Source organism: Sebastes fasciatus, chromosome 9 (genome assembly GCF_043250625.1).
Source record: "Sebastes fasciatus isolate fSebFas1 chromosome 9, fSebFas1.pri, whole genome shotgun sequence".
NCBI classification, from domain to species: Eukaryota; Metazoa; Chordata; class Actinopteri; order Perciformes; family Sebastidae; genus Sebastes; species Sebastes fasciatus.
Window position 1 is genome coordinate 11,928,229 of NC_133803.1, and position 17,857 is coordinate 11,946,085.

Genomic DNA, 17,857 nt, shown 5'->3' on the forward strand with positions numbered 1-17,857 from the left:
AGGTGTTGTGTGACTGAAAATGTGTGTAGATGGAGACAGACTGAGATGTTACTGTGACTAGAGTGCATTGAGTTCTTGACTCATTTCTGAGCCACTGTGAGTTTCAGGAAAATGTAGTCAAAGCTGGAAACACCAGTCACTTTGAAATGGTGCCGTATGCTCAGGAAAATACAAGATACAGTTATGAATGGTATTGTGTTATAAGTGGGGGAAATTGCCTTATTATTGGTTATGTATTGGTTTGCTTTTCCTGATATTCTAAAGCTAAGTTAGACGTATGCCATGGTGGATGAAGTATCTGAAAGCCACACATGAGTAGAAGTACAGATACAGTATCTATACAGAAAATGACTTTAGTAGAAGTTAAAGTCACCTATTAGAATATTACTTGAGTAAAAGTCTTAAAGTGTCTGATATTTACTGTACTTAGGTATCAAAACAAATAAAAAGTAGTACTTAAGTATTGAAAGTAAAAGTACAAGTAAATGATGTTGATAAAAAAGGCAAGAGATGTCAGATTTTAACCCTAAAAATGGAGGCTACATTACACTTGAAGAAACACGAGATGTTCACAACTTAAAGGATTTGCGTCCGTTAAGTCAACGAATGTCAGCGTCCTGTTGCTCGCGCTCGAGCTTGTGCTCGCTCTACAAAGACATGAACAAGCATCTGTCAAAACAGTGAGGCGACACACGTCAGCTAAAACCACAATATCACTCTATATTTCAGCTGCTTGGCAGTAATGTTAGCTGACCAGACGAAGGTCTTTCAATGAATCAATGCTGATCCTAGCCTCCTGACTGCGACCGGAGGGAACAGGGGAGACGCCGGAGTTTTGGTCGGCGACGATAACGTTTCTCGCTTCCGGAGCCCCGTCACTTCACAAGACACGGGAAACCTCTGTTGGTCTGGAGGAGCTGCAGCAGTTATTTCTGCACACACATCCACTGTACATTCACTAGATATTATCAGAGCTAAACTAACTCTTCTGCAGTGTGTGGTGTGCGCGCATGAATGTGAGAGTGTAGCGAAAGAGCAAGTGAGAACAAGTGCAGTGTGCGAGTGAAGGAAAGCAGGCAGCGGAGCAAAGTACAGCAGAGACTCCGGCCCTGGAGACCAAAGCTACAGTCTCCCCCGCATCCTCCGACCACAGCCAACACTCTTTAACAAGACAGGCTTCACTAGATAGAACTTTGCGGTTTTGGTGCTTCCATGTTGTTTGTGTTGGAGTCTTGTCTGAACAGCGTAGCCACACATGCGACACCGACCCGCAATGATTCATACGTGTAAGAAGTTACAAACAGTCCCTTTAAGGTACATTTTGAAAAGATAAAACGTGTGATTAATCGCAATTAACTATGGACAATGCAATTAATCACGATTAAATATTTTAATGTAACAAAGTATTATTACTTTGTTACATTACACCACTGGACATATGGGTTTCAAAAGGCAAAACCAGCGCGATACAAGTGGGAGGAACAATAACTAAAGTTTGGCTTCTGCCACTAAGTTGACTACAATGTATGTTTAGCCTCCTTGAGCAAAGTACTTTGAACTTTCTGTGCTCCCATCACTGTAGAGGTCTCGCTACTGAAGCCACTGTATTCGATTCTTCTGCGGGAGGTGCTTTTTTTTATTAATGGCCCTGTCCTGACATCTTTTCCATTTCATGTTAGAAAACAAGTTGAAGAGCTTTTAGAGATGAGGCCCTTTTTTCTGAGAATCCCCTTAGTGAATTCACTCAGTTTTGTAACCTCTTAGAGACGCATTTGTGTGAGTAAGCCTCCCAAGGGATCCACTGCTACTACAGGATTTACCTCTCTCTCTAGCCGCAGGTTCTTACCCCGTCCCTGGTGAGCAAAATCAGTGCAGGCAAGGGAACAGAGCTTCAAAAAAGCTTATTAAAAATCAGACTGAATTTTGAGGTCCAAAGGGAAGAAATTAGAATAAAATAAGCTATAGAGATAATTAGTAATCAGCAACCATGATTACTGTTAATCAAAGGGTCATAATAAAGTCCAGGCGCTCGCTAATGAATGTAAGTGTGTTACTCTGGAGACTAAAGGGGTGGCTTTAATGGAGAAGTTTTTATTCCAAATGAAAGGGAAGAGGTCTGAATCAATGAATGACAGTGAGTTTACATTAGGCCGTCTGATGAAGAGTGAGACATTAGGGTAATTTTTTAGGTTACACAACCACTTCAGCTCTGTCCCATGATGAGAAAAATAAAATGTAACAATAATAGAGTTGTTTTCCTAGACAAATAATATTGCTACACCCTTATTGCTTGAATACATTTTACAGAACCTAATCAATTCGACACCCTCTCTCCATCTTCACGGCTTTATTTGAAAATGTGGAAGGTGGTGTCCAGATAAGTGGATTGATGTTCTTCTTTCTCCTTCCTCCAGGGTACTCCGGCCAGTTTTGTCCGCTACAGAGTGGACCTGGACAGGTCGCCGTACAGCGGGAGCATCTTTGATGTAGAAGAGGAAACTGGAAGAGTCATCACTAAGGTCAACCTCAATGAGGAGCCCAGTGTTACCTTTGAGGTGAGTGGCGGTGATTATGGTGACAATAACTGTGATTATCTGCTGCTGCTTGTAATGTCAGTGTGTTGCTGCCAAGATGATAATGTTATTCTGATATTAGGTCAGAGACACTAAGTCCGGGAATTGTCCATTTATAGTGAATGTTTATACAGTTAGATTTGGCAGGAAAGGATCTGCCTTTTGAGGGAGCTCTCAGGGAACACAAGCTAGTCCCTCTTAATAAACACACATGAACATGAAATCAACAATGCCAATCAACAATTAAATCAGCAATAGTAATAACAAAAATGTAGCACATCAGGAGGATATCGGAGTGATGATGGAAGGAGCTAAGTGATAGTGAGAGAGGTGTCAGGTTATACTGTCCACGCTGTACACCTGCATAATTATTATTGAAACATCAACTAATGCACTTCAGTGATCTTCTTATTTGGATGATTTTAAAAACAAAGGCAAATGTTAAAACTTTTTTAAAGGTGCAGTGAGTAGGATCTGGCGGCATTTGGCAGTGAGGTTGCAGATTGCAACCGACTGAAATTTTTCCCGTGTACCAAGCGTGTAGGAGAACTACGGTGGGCGACGTGAAAAAAAAAAAGTGAAAACATGAATGGCCCTATCTAGAGTCAGTGTTTGGTTTGTCCGCTCGGGGCTACTGTAGGAACATGGCGGCCAGCTCCGTGAAGAGGACCCGCTCCGTATGTAGATATAAACAACTCATTCTAAGGTAACAAAAACACATTGATCCTTATTGTCAGGTGATTATACACTAAAGAAAAACATACTTATTAATAATTTATTTAATTTCTGCGAATACAACCTCCTAAATGTTACACACTGTTGGCCACCTGAGGCACATGTGCCACCAATGGCACACTAACTATAAGTGTGCAAGAGAATTTTTTGGAAATGTTGAAGTGCCCTCTCATTCCAAAGAATTCTCTTGCACACTTATTGTTAGTGTGCCATTGGTGGCACATGTGCCTCCGGTGGCCTACCGCTGGTATTGGGGGAACCAAAATGTATTCACATAGGGCTGCTCAGTATTAGTTTGTATTAATTGCAGAAGTGCACTGCTGAAAGAGATTCCCAAACTTGATCCCAATTCATTTCAGAATTGTATTTAGTATCACAGATCATATCAGTTATTCGTTCCATACCAGTAAGATTCAAGTAAGCATGTTTCTATTGAGAAACTTTTTGGCTTACGCATCGTCCAATTTAACAAACTCATCCTTTTTGCAGCCGAAAAGGCTAAGCCTACTATTTTCCTTGCTTTTTTTTTTCCTTAGCTGTGCAACCTTATACCCTAGCAAGCAAACAACAAGACAGGGAGAGAGATTTATATTCATTATTACTGAAATCGAATGAAACACTTCTGCCCATAGGGACTGGACTGCAGGACAGCACCACAACATATGAATCAAAGCCAGCAGAGATGAGAGGAGCTTGGATCTATTTATTTTAAGTCTGTAGGGAGTGATACATGCTCTATGAAAGATTTTCAATTATATAATTCTGAATCTGACTGACTGGTGGGTATAATTGATGATAACCTTATTATAATCATAATCATAATCATCATTACAATCTCATTCCATATCACAAATACAAGATTCTCAGGGTTCTTTGACACTGCATAGACACTTTCTATTTCTCATTGTTGATATTTAGGGCTCTGCCTTGCATGTTTTAGTGTGCTATAAGTTGCAGTGAAGATCAGCGGGTCAGAAATATGCACGTTGACTTTTTAAAATCGAAAAAACAGTTTTGAGGCATTATTACTGAATTGAACTGATAATGTCATTGCATCTCTTGGGTCTGTGACCAGTGTTATTGAGTTTGTTTTATCGATTAAACAAATTCCCTCCCAAGTGCTCGCATAAAGATGTTTAGTAACTTAAAGGGATGGTTTGGGTGTTTTGAAGTAGGGTTGTATGAGGTACTTATCCATAGTCAGTGTATCACCTACAGTAGATGACAGTCGGCACGCCTCCAGTTTAGAGAAACAGACAGGAGCAATGTACTGCTGTGGACTGTCCACCTAAAAATATCAATATGAGATTAAGTGTATGCTATATTTAGAATATTTTCACCATTTACCTTGCTGTGAGATAGCTATTCAGTCTATGTTTTTGACGGGGAACTGAAGCCGTTATCCATGCTCTTGCCAAAGCAGCCAGACTCCATTAAAAAAAACCTGTAATTTTACTTTGCAGAACACGGTGGGTTGCTGGTCTACCGCTGCCTTGATCGGTTAGTTTGTTTGTGCTATTGTAAACCAGCATCTTCAGTGTTCTGCGAGGTAAAATTACTGTTTTTTTTATTCTAAATATAGGGTACTTAAATTGATATTGATTTTTTTAGGTGAACCTTTCTTTTAGGTGCTAAAAAACGTTTTGCTGCCGGCCCCGTCCACAACAGTACATTACTTTGCTTATGTGCGGTAACTCCTATCTGTTTCTCCAAGGACCTCATACACTTTAAAATACACAAACTATCCCTTTAAGGTGACTTAACATCGGCATATTTGTAGTTGTGAATAGTGGACCTCGGGATAGTAGATCCTAATGCGGATGTGCCTCTTACAGCACACTCCCTTGTTGTCTGGCAACCTCTATCCTCTTTATTCTCGGCTCTTTTTTTCCTCCTGTGTTTTTCTTTAAACATTTCTCTGTGTTTATTCTCTTTCTGCCTATCTCTCCCTCTCTGCCGCTCCACTCCCCCATGCTTCCCCCAGGCACCATTCTCCACAGTCTATGAATGTAGATCAATACATTCACACTTGCTCTCTGGGAGCTTTGCAGGCTGCTCGCCAGATCATATTTTGCCAGTCTGTCTTTATTAGGATTCCAAACATGTCTCAGAAAAAATGCCTGGCAACCTCAGAAAAAGAATTATTTGTGTAGGGAGAAGTAGTATGGTAAAAAAAAAAAAAAAAAAAAAAGTTATAATAATTGTGTGTGTTGCTTTTGTGTGCTCTCCTGTCCGCTGCAGTTGTTCGTGATAGCCTATGATGATGGGGAGCCGGTGAAGACTAACAGCACGTTGGTGGAGATCACTGTTCTGCAGCCTTCCCGCATCCCAATCTTCACTCAGGAAGAGTACAGGTACGTCTCCTCCTTGACACACTGTTGATGCAGCTGCCTCTGCCTGTAAATTCACACATCAAAGAGCAGCTTAGGCTGTAGCACCAGGCAGTGAGAGTGAAAAAGGCTGGAGGAAGTGGACAAAGAATCTTAAAAACACCTTGACACACATTTACATGTGGTCACATCTATCTTCCATTCAGCTTCTGTTATACTTTGATTAATATTTAATCACTAGGTGAATTATATATGCTGCCTTGAACTGCCCGAAAATTACCGTGAAGTCACTATTCTTCATACATTTATTATGTTTGTGATAACGATGGCTATCTGCGCATTATTGTGCTCACCCAGCAAAGTTTTGATTCTGCGTCTCCGTCTTTATCACGCTGTCTTTTCCGTGCATGACTGATTAATGAGTTTGTGAGTATAAATATGCATTAGAGCTTCGGGGTAGATGCCGCAGATCATCTCTGCTGTAAACCACATTTGTTTCTCTCCGACGTTAAAGCCGAGCTTCCCTCTGAGTTTATTAAGAGTCTTTTTTTGACAAGATTAAGTGTTTAGACTGTTAAACTGGCAGAGAGGGATGCTGGATGAGGGAACATAATCTATAGTGCTCTCTGAGATGACTGGCTGCTATGCATGCGATATACGGCTGTGCCGGGCCAGGGCTGGGTGGAGTTTGTCTGTACTGATGGCGCTGCGACTCAGGAGGAGGCCAAGAAGTCATTTATAATTAAGAATAAAAATGTATTATATCAACACTCCAGCTGAAGCTGCTTTGAAAAATCTTCCATGATGAGAGGGAGCCTATTTCGTTGTGCCGCAGTACTGGAGGTACCTGTCTGCACCGTTCAGGAGATTCTCGCCAGACTGTGAAGGTCTGATGGCAAAGTTGCCTGGCACAATGTAGGTCTCTGGGAGCTTAAAGCAAAGCTTGTTTTAAGTGGATTGTTTTACTAACTTGCATGTCAGTCAAAGTAGGGATTCTTGGCAGACTATCTCCTGTAACAGAATTTGATATTCCTTTATGCATAAGAGACAGGGAATGTAAGTCCTGCCCAACCTGTCAACACATGAAGTGAGGGCTTTGTGTGTCTTTGTTTGTGCACAGGTATGCCTTTCTGCCTATCTCACTTGTTTTTTGTGAATGTGTGCCTCGATTCGACTGTTATCAGGCCATTAAAGAGGCGTTATCAGTCGCTATAAGCACCATAGATGTGGGTCATTAGGGGCCTACTACGCCTACTACGTTGTAAAAGTGAAAGTGAAACTTAAAAGCAACACGTTCTAACACACTGAATGAAACTTTACCTTTGAACACAAACAAAAAGGCTTCTTTAGGTTTAGGCAGCAAAAATAAAACTTTAGGTTTAGGCAACATAAATACAACTTCTTTAGGTTTAGGCAATAAAACTACAACTTCTTTAGATGTAGGCAACAAAACTACAACTTATTTAGATTTAGGCAACCAAATACAACTTCTCTAGGTTTAGGCAACAAAAATACAACTTCTTTAGATTTAGGCAACAAAATTGCAAATCCTTTAGGCGAAGGCAACAAAACTACCACTTCTTTAGGTTTAGGCAAAAAAAACACTTAGTTAAGTTTAGGGAAAAACATTGTGTTTTGGGTTAAAATAACTACGAACACAAAGATAACAACACATTGCTGGTTTCACACGGGATGCAAACTCCGGACTTGTGGGTGATAACCCTGTGTTTTGTGTCCCATCCATCGTCCCTGACTTCCACCTCTCATGGAGTTTCACACTGTCTATACTACAGCGCTAGAGGTCACTGTTGTCTTCTTTAATACCTTATTTTGGTGATCTACCATGTGAATAGATGATAAAACCTGCTAGTGGGTGTAGTAGGCCCCTATTAATTCGCATCTATGTCGCTTATAGCGACTGATAATGCCTATTTAATAGCCTGATAACGGTCTAATCAGTTGGCCTGTATGTGTGGGTACTTGTGTTTTTCCTAATACAGATGAGTGTGTGTGCATTGCATACATCCTTTGTAATCCAGCACTTTGAGTGTGCTCTCACGTTCTCCCGTTGCTCAGCTTTATTCAGTGATTGATACACCGGCACAGCAGCATAGCCGTTGAAAGGCCATTGATTAACGCTTTGAATGAGTGCTCTGTGTGACACACACACACACACACGCAGACACACACAAAGAGGGTCGGGACCATAGGCGCAGACCTCTGTAGGGTGTCACATTGACAGTGCCAGCAACACGCAGTGGCAGGTCTGCTGTAAATTGTGAGCCATGAAAGCATTAAGCAGGTGCTCGGGTCTCTCCTGCTGGACAAGGCTCTCTCCAGTGGAGAGCGTCCAATCTGCTCGCTCTGCGATGAGCTGTCTCCTCATTCCTCGCCTCTCTATCTCTCCCCATCGTCCTCTCCCTGAGGAACCTTCTGAACACAAATCACTCTCTAAACGTCCACAGAAGATCTCGTCTGTCTCTGTAAAGGCAGTTAGTTATGGCGGCAATCAGGTAAGCTATGCCTACAGCTCCAGAGCACACAATTAAAACAACTCTGCAGGGCTTTGGCTGACTTAATGATTTCTGCTCCTGCTTTATGGTTGGTCCCCTCCATCTGTCAGAGGGAAATGAGGGGCTCCTAGTCATTGTTGGCTAAAATAAATGGCTGGTACTGTAGTTGCTACAGTAGCAGCATGATGCCACTTGTTTTTCTAAAGGTTTGAGCAAAACACCTTTTGTTGTTTCTGCAGAAATACAAATGATGTATTTAGAATTTTACAACCACTCCTTTATGTTTTCAGGTTGTCCGTCTGTCCGTCCGTTCGGTCCATTTCTGTGAACGCAATATTCAATTCAATTCAATTTATTTTTATATAGCGTCAAATCATAACAGAGGTTATCTCAAGGAACACCTGAAGGGAATTCCTTCAAATTTAGCACAAATGTCCACTTGGACTCAAGAATGAACTGATTCGAATTTGGTGGTCAAAGGTCACTGTGACCTCACAAAACACGTTTTTGGCCATAACTCACAAATTCATGCTAATTATGACAATTTCACACACATGTCTAACAGGATTAAATGGTGAAGTGATGACATTTCGGACATGTAAACTGCAGCTTGAATTGTTGGCGGAAACATACAACCGCAAGGCGCTAATTCTAGTTAAATCTGTATGAAAGGTACAATGTGTGTATTTGGCGGCATCTAGTGGTGTGGTTGCAGATTGCAACCAACTGAGTACCTCTCCACTCACTCCTCCCTTTCCAAAACCGTGGTAACGCCGTTCGCCTCGCTCAGAAGCCATCTTTACAGTATAACTTCAGTATGTAACCATCGAACCAGACTGCGGCTGGCGGCACCACGGATTTGCACTCGGCTCAAGTTGCCTCAGAACCTACTTTACAAGCTTGTCGGAGAACTACAATGGCCTTCAGGTAACATAAAAACATGAAAGGCTCTCTCTAGAGCCAGTGTTTGGTTTGTCTGTTCTTGGCTACTGTAGAAACATGGCGGACTCCGTGAAGAGAACCCCTTATGTAGATATGAAGGGCTCAGTTTGTATGCTAAAAGCAAGTGACTCAGTTTTATGTGAAAAGGTTACTTGTAGTGCTGAACCTACAGAGAATTGTCACCCAACTCTGCAGCTTTACACAGCTTTCAGCCTCTTCGCTCACTGTTTTAGTTCTCTAGACCACAAATAGACTATATGAATCTAACCGCCCTTATCAACCACCCATATAATACTGCAGTATAATACTGACATGAACACTACCTGCCCAGTATGAAGCGAACTCTACGAGTGGATAATGAACTTACATTCATCAAGTGGACAGAAATGAGCCCAATGAAATGGCCATGTTGGTCTGTATCTGCTGAGTATATACTGTATGTGCTAATATATTAGCTGTAACACTTTGAGTAGCCCTTCACAATTCTGTATTCTTTGTCTGTATCTAAACAGAAACACAGCAAACGCTATAACTGTGACTAGTATTTATAAGTATATCTGATATTTTTATACCACCATTTTTATCATTGATCACTGATTTTAATCACCTGCCAAAACTTTAGCCTTTCAAAAACTACAGAATTATGTCAACTCTATAGCCATACCCTTGTGCCTATACCTATTGGGAGGGATTTCCTGGTAATTTCCTGGGCTTTGATAGCGTCATCTTCATAGCTGCATGATCTGCTGCAGCTATGGCAAAGATTTTTGCAAAACATGTATATGGTTTTAACTGTCATCATCATCATATTTCTTTATTCTCATTGATTTTGTTCTTGTTTTTTCTCCAAAGCTTTTTCTTTTACCCTGTTACATTTATATCTCTCAGAAACACAGTAGATATCTGATATCAATTCCTTGACACCCAGCCCCTCTTCAGCCCCTGTCTCCAAAATTTTAAATTAGCAAATAACGCTTTTAACACACTAAATTTAGCTTTCTTAAACATCAGGTGTGTGGCAGGCATTTTGAATGAATTATTTAATAAGCACTATCTTGATTTAATGTTTTTAAATGATGTCTACCTGAGCAGAGAATTAAGTCACATTGCCTCTGTGTGTGTTGTAATCCGAGCTTCTCCGTGCTTTGTTGACATAGCCGGGCCAGCAGCACATGCTTTTAGTGCATGTGAGCTTGCCCCACTGGCTAGCACACGGCCGCCGCTCTGCACTGCGCTCATACACTGGTTACGGAAGTGTAGCACCCACCGTCCGGTTGCCCCCCCCCCCCAGGTTAACACTGTTAGCTCTTTCAGCAGTGTTGCTGTTGTTTTCACTGTTAGCAAAGTTAAAGCCGCCGGCTCAGCTGTCGCCATGTTGAGAGCCGTGCGGAGGCAATAGAAATGATGTTGGATTTAGCACCTTTAATATATTCCTGTCTTAAAGCACTTGGCTTTGCCTTGTTGTTGAAAAATGCTTTTCAAATAAACGTGCCTTGTCTTGCACGTGCAGAGTTAGTCATTTGATGTCATTATTTGATGCAGCTACGGGAGAAATCACCTTTAATTATTACCTGTTAAGTGAAATAAAGCAGGACTATGATCATTGCATAGATGTATGAATCACAATTATGATTAATCATACAGCCCTACCAACTACTAGTCAAAAATCACTTAAACCACTTTTAACTATTTGTGTTATTATTTAATGGCTTTTATAATGGCTTTTTTATATTTCATATTGAATATGTGAGGGGGTCGGGGGGTTTGGAGCCCTATCATTAAGCTACTGTGAATGGCTCATTTGCATGGAACTCACGGACACAACCCTGTGGGGTAGTCTTTAGCACTGGGCACATGGGAAAGGAATGAATATGTATTTTTCCCCTGTGTGAGATGAGGAGGGGGAAGCTGCTATTCACCATTGTCCAACTCTGTGAATTCCCTCCTCTCATACTGAGGCTTTTTCTCTGGCCCGATGTTGCAAACCTGTGGTCTGAGCAGTTTTCCGTGCTGCTTATCTCCCCCGCAGCACTTCCTCTTCCAAATCTACTCCAAATCACATGAGACTTTTGCCTCAGCGCTCCTGAGTATGTCATTTTGCTCTCCTCCTCATTTCACCCCCACAAGCCCTCCCCACCCCCAGAGTTTTTCCTCTCAGCTTATATCTCTCTCTGTCAGTTTCTTTCTCACGTTGTCGTCCTTTTTCTTCTCTCCTCAATGTACAGTCGGTAGCCCTTCATTTTCTCCTCAGCGAGTGGGTGAATTTCTTTCTGTGTGGGTATATGTGATTCTGTGCTCACACTTGGATTTGTGCATTTCTCCTCATAAAGTTATCACTCGATTGGCGTACGTTTTGAGACCAACTGTCATTTAAACACATGCAACTGGAGGTTTGTGTCCATATTAATATTAGGGCTGTCAAAGTTAATGCGATAATAACGCGTTAACGCAAATTTGTTTTAACGGCACTAATTTCTTTAACGCATTAAAGCAACTTGCGACTTTTAGGTTGTAGCGGGCTCAGTTTTAAAGCTAGAGTGGAGATACTGGCATCATATGAAACTACAAAACCTAAGGAATCCATTGGTACCAACCATATGCTACTAGGCGAGGCTAAATAACTTTCCAAACATACGCTAAATTTTGGTGAGGAAAAACTGGCATGGCCATTTTCAAAGTGCTCCCTTGACCTCTGACCTCAAGATATGTGAATGAAAATGGGTTTATGGGTACCCACGAGTCTCCCCTTTACAGACATGCCCACTTTATGATAATCACATGCAGTTTGGGGCAAGTCATAGTCAAGTCGTTTGTCTGCTGTTTGTCTCACACTGCTTCCCGTCTATATTGTTAAACGTCTTCGAGTTCCTGAAAAGCGCTATATAAGGCAAATTTATTATTATTAAGTCAGCACACTGACAGCTGTTATTGCCTGTTGGGCTGCAGTTTGCCATTTTATGATTTGAACATATTTTTTATGCTAAATGCAGTACCTGTGAGGGTTTCTGAACAATATTTGTCATGCTTTTGTGTTGTTAATAGATTTCCAGTAATACATATATACATACATTTGTATAAAGCAGGCATATTTGTCCACTCCCATGTTGATAAGAGTATTAATCAATTGACAAATTTCCCTTGAAGGTACATTTTGAACTGAAAAAATGTCATATTTTAATCGATTTACAGCCCAAATTATTTACAGTACATCTATGTTTTTTTTTAATATAGCATATATCATAAGAGGTAGGTGTTTGTAGGCTACCTCCGTAACATATTTCAAGAGCTGGTCTTTTTAGTGATTGAAGAGGATATTTTTGGGAGTGAAATGTCACGCCATTGTTTAGTTCGCTGTAGTTGCAGACAGCAGATGTTGTGCCATACCTGTCGCATTAATATGCAGTCTGTCAAAGTGAGAATAGCGCCACGCAGCTCATTATTGAGCGATGCTCTTAGTTATACTGTTAGCATAGTAAACAGTGTCAACATTGAGTATTACTACAATCCACAACAAGCTGTCACTATATGCTTGCCGCCCCTCTAATTACACAATTAGTGACAGTATGCTATAATGACTGTGTAGGCATATAGTTTGCTCCTCCATGCTTACATCCACAAGCACATAAATAGAACGTTTCCTTGGTTGCAGCCTGCACTCTTAAAGGTGCATTTTGTATGTAATAGAGAGTTTGCTCAAGCTTGAGACATAGATTTTTCCCATTTCTCCATTAGACAGCGTTACTCTGGCCATTAATGTGAATGTCAGCGGTAATAGCTCAAACTGTGTAATGTTATACAGCACGTCTCTTTCCTGCAGTTTTGTTGATGTTTACAGGCCATGGAGACTGCCTGTGTAAATTTTCTGCGGATGCCTGACCACAGTGTGACCGTTGATTTAATGTTCCCAGCAGTCTCACTCACAAATGGCTGCACAGTACCTGGAGTAGACATATCCTGTAGCTTGAAATACCAGCCCCACTGGACTTCACAACCATTAGGCACTAATGAAAAAGCAATAAATTGCTCAGCAAATTAAAAAAAAACAAAAAAACATTGCTGCTCATTTTAGAAGAATTAAAGCCGTTTCACACCGAGCATGGATTTTTGTCTGAAAAAATTTGCCGAGTATTTATAAAAACTGATTTTGTGGGTTCTTATGAATGCTTGCACACCCCTGCGGAACATTTGTACGGGGGAAAAAATATTCGGACGGACCTTGACTTCAGATATATGATTGACCAATTGGTCCAACTGATCCAAAGGGACATTTTTCAAACTATTGGTGTTTCGGAATGATAATGCCGTCCCCTTCTCAACACCCAATAATGTACGACAAACACTACTACCTCAACAACCAAATAAAGGACAATATATGGCTCGAGATCGCCCAGCAGCTGGGATACGATGAAGATGGTAATGTAGCCGATTTGCGCTTGCTAACGTTATATGTTGGTCACGGAACGGGGCTAGCTACAACAGCTACAGTTAGCATCACATTTGGGGTTCGATTAGTTTGGTATTGTGTAGTTAATGTTAGCCCCATAGACATTCTCTGTCTGGATAGGTTTTTGTTGTGTGGAGTGGACACAGGCACTATTCAGGAGGAAACTCACTACAAAAATGGAACACGGCAACACGGATAATTTGCACCGGACCCGGTGTGCGTAGTTGTCAATGCAGAAAATGTACATGCAGATTTTACGCATTTCCGCACCACATTTTCTCATTGCACTGGTGAGAAACGTCTTCTAAAAGGAAGACGACTACTCAACTCATGTCCCCTCCATCAACTCTTCCTGACATCTGGAGGAAAATAGCATTTATCATTTTTAGAGAAAACAAATCCATCCATATCTCATTTCCAATTCAGACAAGGCTGTAATTCTCACATAATTAGGCAGATGACATGCTTTCATAGCATACAGCTCTTTTATTGGCAGCCTTCTCGCAACTGTTGTCTTGCCAGACGTGTTTACAAGTCATGGAGGTGCTCAAAGCCTACTCATCTTCCCTCATTGCCAGGCATTTAAAGGGTTAGCTGTAAACCCTACAGTGTGCTCTCCCACACACTCGTCGTCATGCCTCACTGCAAATATTAAAAAAGCAACCTCAGCCCTCTCTATTTCTTTCTATTCATCCATCCATCTATCATTCCATCCTCCCTTCCTCGGAATCACAGCTATAAGGTGTGGAGAGCTTTCATACTTTTGAAGGGCATGATTGATTTTCAGCCGTAGGTTTGAATCTGCTGCCCTGAGTCTTGAACCTCTAAGCATCGAGAGCACACTGACCTTTCACTTGTCTCTGCTAAGTAGGCAGGCATCACTTGGCTGTCGAAAAGCTGGAAAGTCACACTCATTGCACACATTCCACATATCCGCTAAAGGTCGGTGCTGAATGCCGGGGAAGAAAAGCAGTGTGACCTATTATTAAAGGCTAAATTTCCAGATAATTGTCAGTAACTATAAACAGTATGTACGGATGCAAACTATCTAATCCAGTGCATGCTGCTGAATAATTTGGATTTCTGAAGTGTTTCAAGAGCTATTTCCAGCTAGAAGGGTCAGCAGTTGCATTATTCAATATTACTGAGAGTGATGGTGAAGCAGGGCATTATTGCATGAGCTGTTGTGTAAGCTTTGGTACAAATGAAAGTACTCCTCTTACATCTGACGTGCCCGCTTTCACCGGTGCTTAATTTTTGTGACATGCAAGTTATTTTGCCTCTATAATTTCCATAATTTTAACAGAACAATGGATGATAAGCAACACAACAGAGGAACTGTGAGGGACAAGTGCAATTTAAGGGTTTTATTTACACACATTTCAATGTGTATGACATAACAAACACAGCAGTTTACTCAAACACATTAACAGTTAACGGGGCAACATAACGCAGCTCTCTCTATCCTCATATGAACTGATTTCCAAATCAGAAATTGAGCTTCAGGCATGACTAATGAAGAAACTGAGAGACAAAAGGGGAACATTTACACCTGTCTGGCCGGACCCTGAACACAAAAGAAGGGATGAGGGAACTTACTATGCTAAAGTAAAGGGATCATTTTAACAATAACTTTAAATAGGTTTTCAGTTTAACCAATATTACTTTGCTCTGTGTGATTTAAGAACAGAAGTCATATTTGATATGACAAATATGAAGTTATGACTTAAGAGCTCTTTTGTACTTGTAAATGACTACTATGAACATTACCTAATGACCAAGTAAAGGTAAAATTAAACATTCTATGCACCTAATGCCACATTCATGTCATATCAGAGTTATTGTAATTACGAGTTTCCAACTTGTAAATGGCATTCACGTCTACATCTAAGTAATAATTACATAATTACGGCAGGGAAGCTCAGATTTTTCTGAAAGCTGCGCTATAGCTGACTTGGCACTTAACACTAGGACCGCCATAGCCCACGCCATTTAACATTGTGGTTCCAAAATTGTAATTATAGCGTCATTGTTTATCATATGTTTCCCTCCTGCCATGACTTTTTCTAAATGCCTATTCTGCACATGCCTGTATAGTCATATTGATCGAATAACATTTAGAAAACCAAATAGATGGGTTTTTGGTGTTCTTTTTTTATGACAAAAGCCCCCTTTAGTCGCCAGGAGTAACGCTGATTAACGTTGATCCCCTCTTCCGGTAGCCTAATCGATGTATTTGCATAATCGCCGTATATGCGCACTGAGACAATAAATGGGACATAGAAACTAATTTGCATGCCATTATTCACCCACATGCACTTACAATCACACTAATATATGTAGACCGACAGTATTCATCACATCATATGTGTAAAATATCAGAAATGAAAGCGAAAATAATCACACAATTTGTCTAACTTTAAAAGTTGTTTCCCGTGTGTGCTCATATATAATTAAAGTTTTACCAAATAGAACGACGCTTCATTCATAACGTTGACATTTTAATTATTATTATTAATAACTTACAGAAACATTGCATGCAGTCTACGAACAACGCGGCACTCCGTCCTCTCTCTATAATTTTCCCAGTTTACAAAAGATGTTTTTATCTAACGAAATATTCTGCTTCAATCCATATTTGTTGGCTTTAGCCTTTCAAAAACAACATTTTGTTCCATGTTCTACAATACTTTTGCTTCACCATGGACTATTACTGCATCGGGTGGCAGCATAAAAATATTTTTTTTCATAGATATCATATGAAAATAGCACAATTAACACTGCTAAGAGTATACCAGTTGTATGTAGGTTCTAACTGAAAGTTATCTGACTGTGTATGGTGTGTGGGGGCTGCTCATCATCTGATGTCATCGCTGCGCTATGGAAACATAGCAGCACAGCCTGAGTCATCCCACAGCGCTAAAGACATGGGCACTGATGAGGCGCGAATGGCCCATCAGCGCGAATAAAAGGATACAGATGCTATTTGGTGTGGGATTTGGAGAAATAAGTACCCCTAAAGATCCAGACGGTTCTTGTGTTAATAATACGGAAGTGCCTAAAAATCCGCCAGAGACTGCCGTTCAATGTAATTAAACCAAAATGTAATGGATATTGTGTTATATTATCACAGCATTTCAATCCTCACGTGACCTTCTCTGTAATCATACAGCTTCCTTGACGACATGAATGCCCACACATTGTTAAAATTGGAATCTTTCCCATCTCTGCCATTCCTCCCATAATATGTGAACATGGCATAAGAGACCGGGCCCCTACTGGAAACAGTCAAAAATGGTTTCTGTAATTTGTGGTGGCCCGTCCAACACACAGTTTCGGTTACTGATATTTCCTGCAGCATTCTGCTAGTTAGAGAGGTGTTTCTGTGGCCTCCAGGTGTTGGTGTGGTGGAATAAATAATTTGGGCAGGAGCATAATTTGACAGTAAAACATGCACGATGGCATCAGTACCTACATGGCACCGTGGAATATCACATTGCAAGCCTCAATGGCTGGGCTAGTTTGGACAACACACTCATCCCCCAGCGTCCAAAAAATCACGGGCCAGATCCCCTCCTGTGTGCTAAATGACCCAGTGGAAGATATGTGAAGTGATGTCCTGTGGGCTGACATGGTTAAGCTGGCACAGAATGGCACAACTGCCTGGCTGCACAGTAAATGTTGTTTCTCCAGCTTTGCTAATGTTTTCCATCTTGCCCTCCAGAAGACATATTTGATTGAAGTCCCCTTTCTTTCTTGTGGAACTCAGAAAAATGGCTCAGTGTGAAAACAAAAGAAGCTCTGGGTCTGGTGTGGCAAGATAAGTGATCAGAGGAATAGCTCAGGGAGGAACATGATCAGACGAGGGGTTGTAAACATTTCTTGTTTTATAGAACACGGTGGTTTAATGCGAATACTTGCTGAAGCATTGCTTCGTGTCAGAGGTGTTGGGTTTCTGAGATGTTTGTGAGCACCAGAGCAATTTTTTTTTTTTTTGGCAAAATCCTCTTAGCAAGTGTGAGTCAGCAGCTCATAAAGGTTATGCGCTAATATCTGCTAGTGTTGAATTTGGTTTACAACTGAGAGAGCATTTGCTGGAGGAGGTGATGAATTGTTCATTTGTACACAATTTTAGGAATTTGAGAAAGCCTCGATTGGTATAGATATAACGTATAATAATAGTTTTGACTTGAAGCTAGGGATAATGTTGTGTTTGAGAGCTGCAGGGGAGGAGGAGGAGGAGGAGGAGGAGGAGGAGGAGGAGGAGGAGGAGGAGGAGGAGGAGGAGGAGGAGGAGGCTCCGCAGCGATATTACTTACT

The 17,857-nt window shown here is 41.0% G+C and overlaps 1 protein-coding gene across 4 annotated transcripts in view; it reads left to right on the forward strand.

Annotated features, from left to right (window-relative positions):
* LOC141773910 (protocadherin-15-like) overlaps window positions 1–17,857 on the forward strand; it is a 316,265-nt gene that overhangs the window by 235,214 nt on the left and 63,194 nt on the right. For all 4 annotated transcript variants that reach the window (XM_074646072.1, XM_074646070.1, XM_074646069.1 and 1 more), the window contains 2 exons: window positions 2,415–2,555; window positions 5,550–5,662. In XM_074646072.1, coding sequence (XP_074502173.1) covers window positions 2,415–2,555; window positions 5,550–5,662 — 254 coding nt within the window. The remainder of the gene's footprint in view (window positions 1–2,414; window positions 2,556–5,549; window positions 5,663–17,857) is intronic.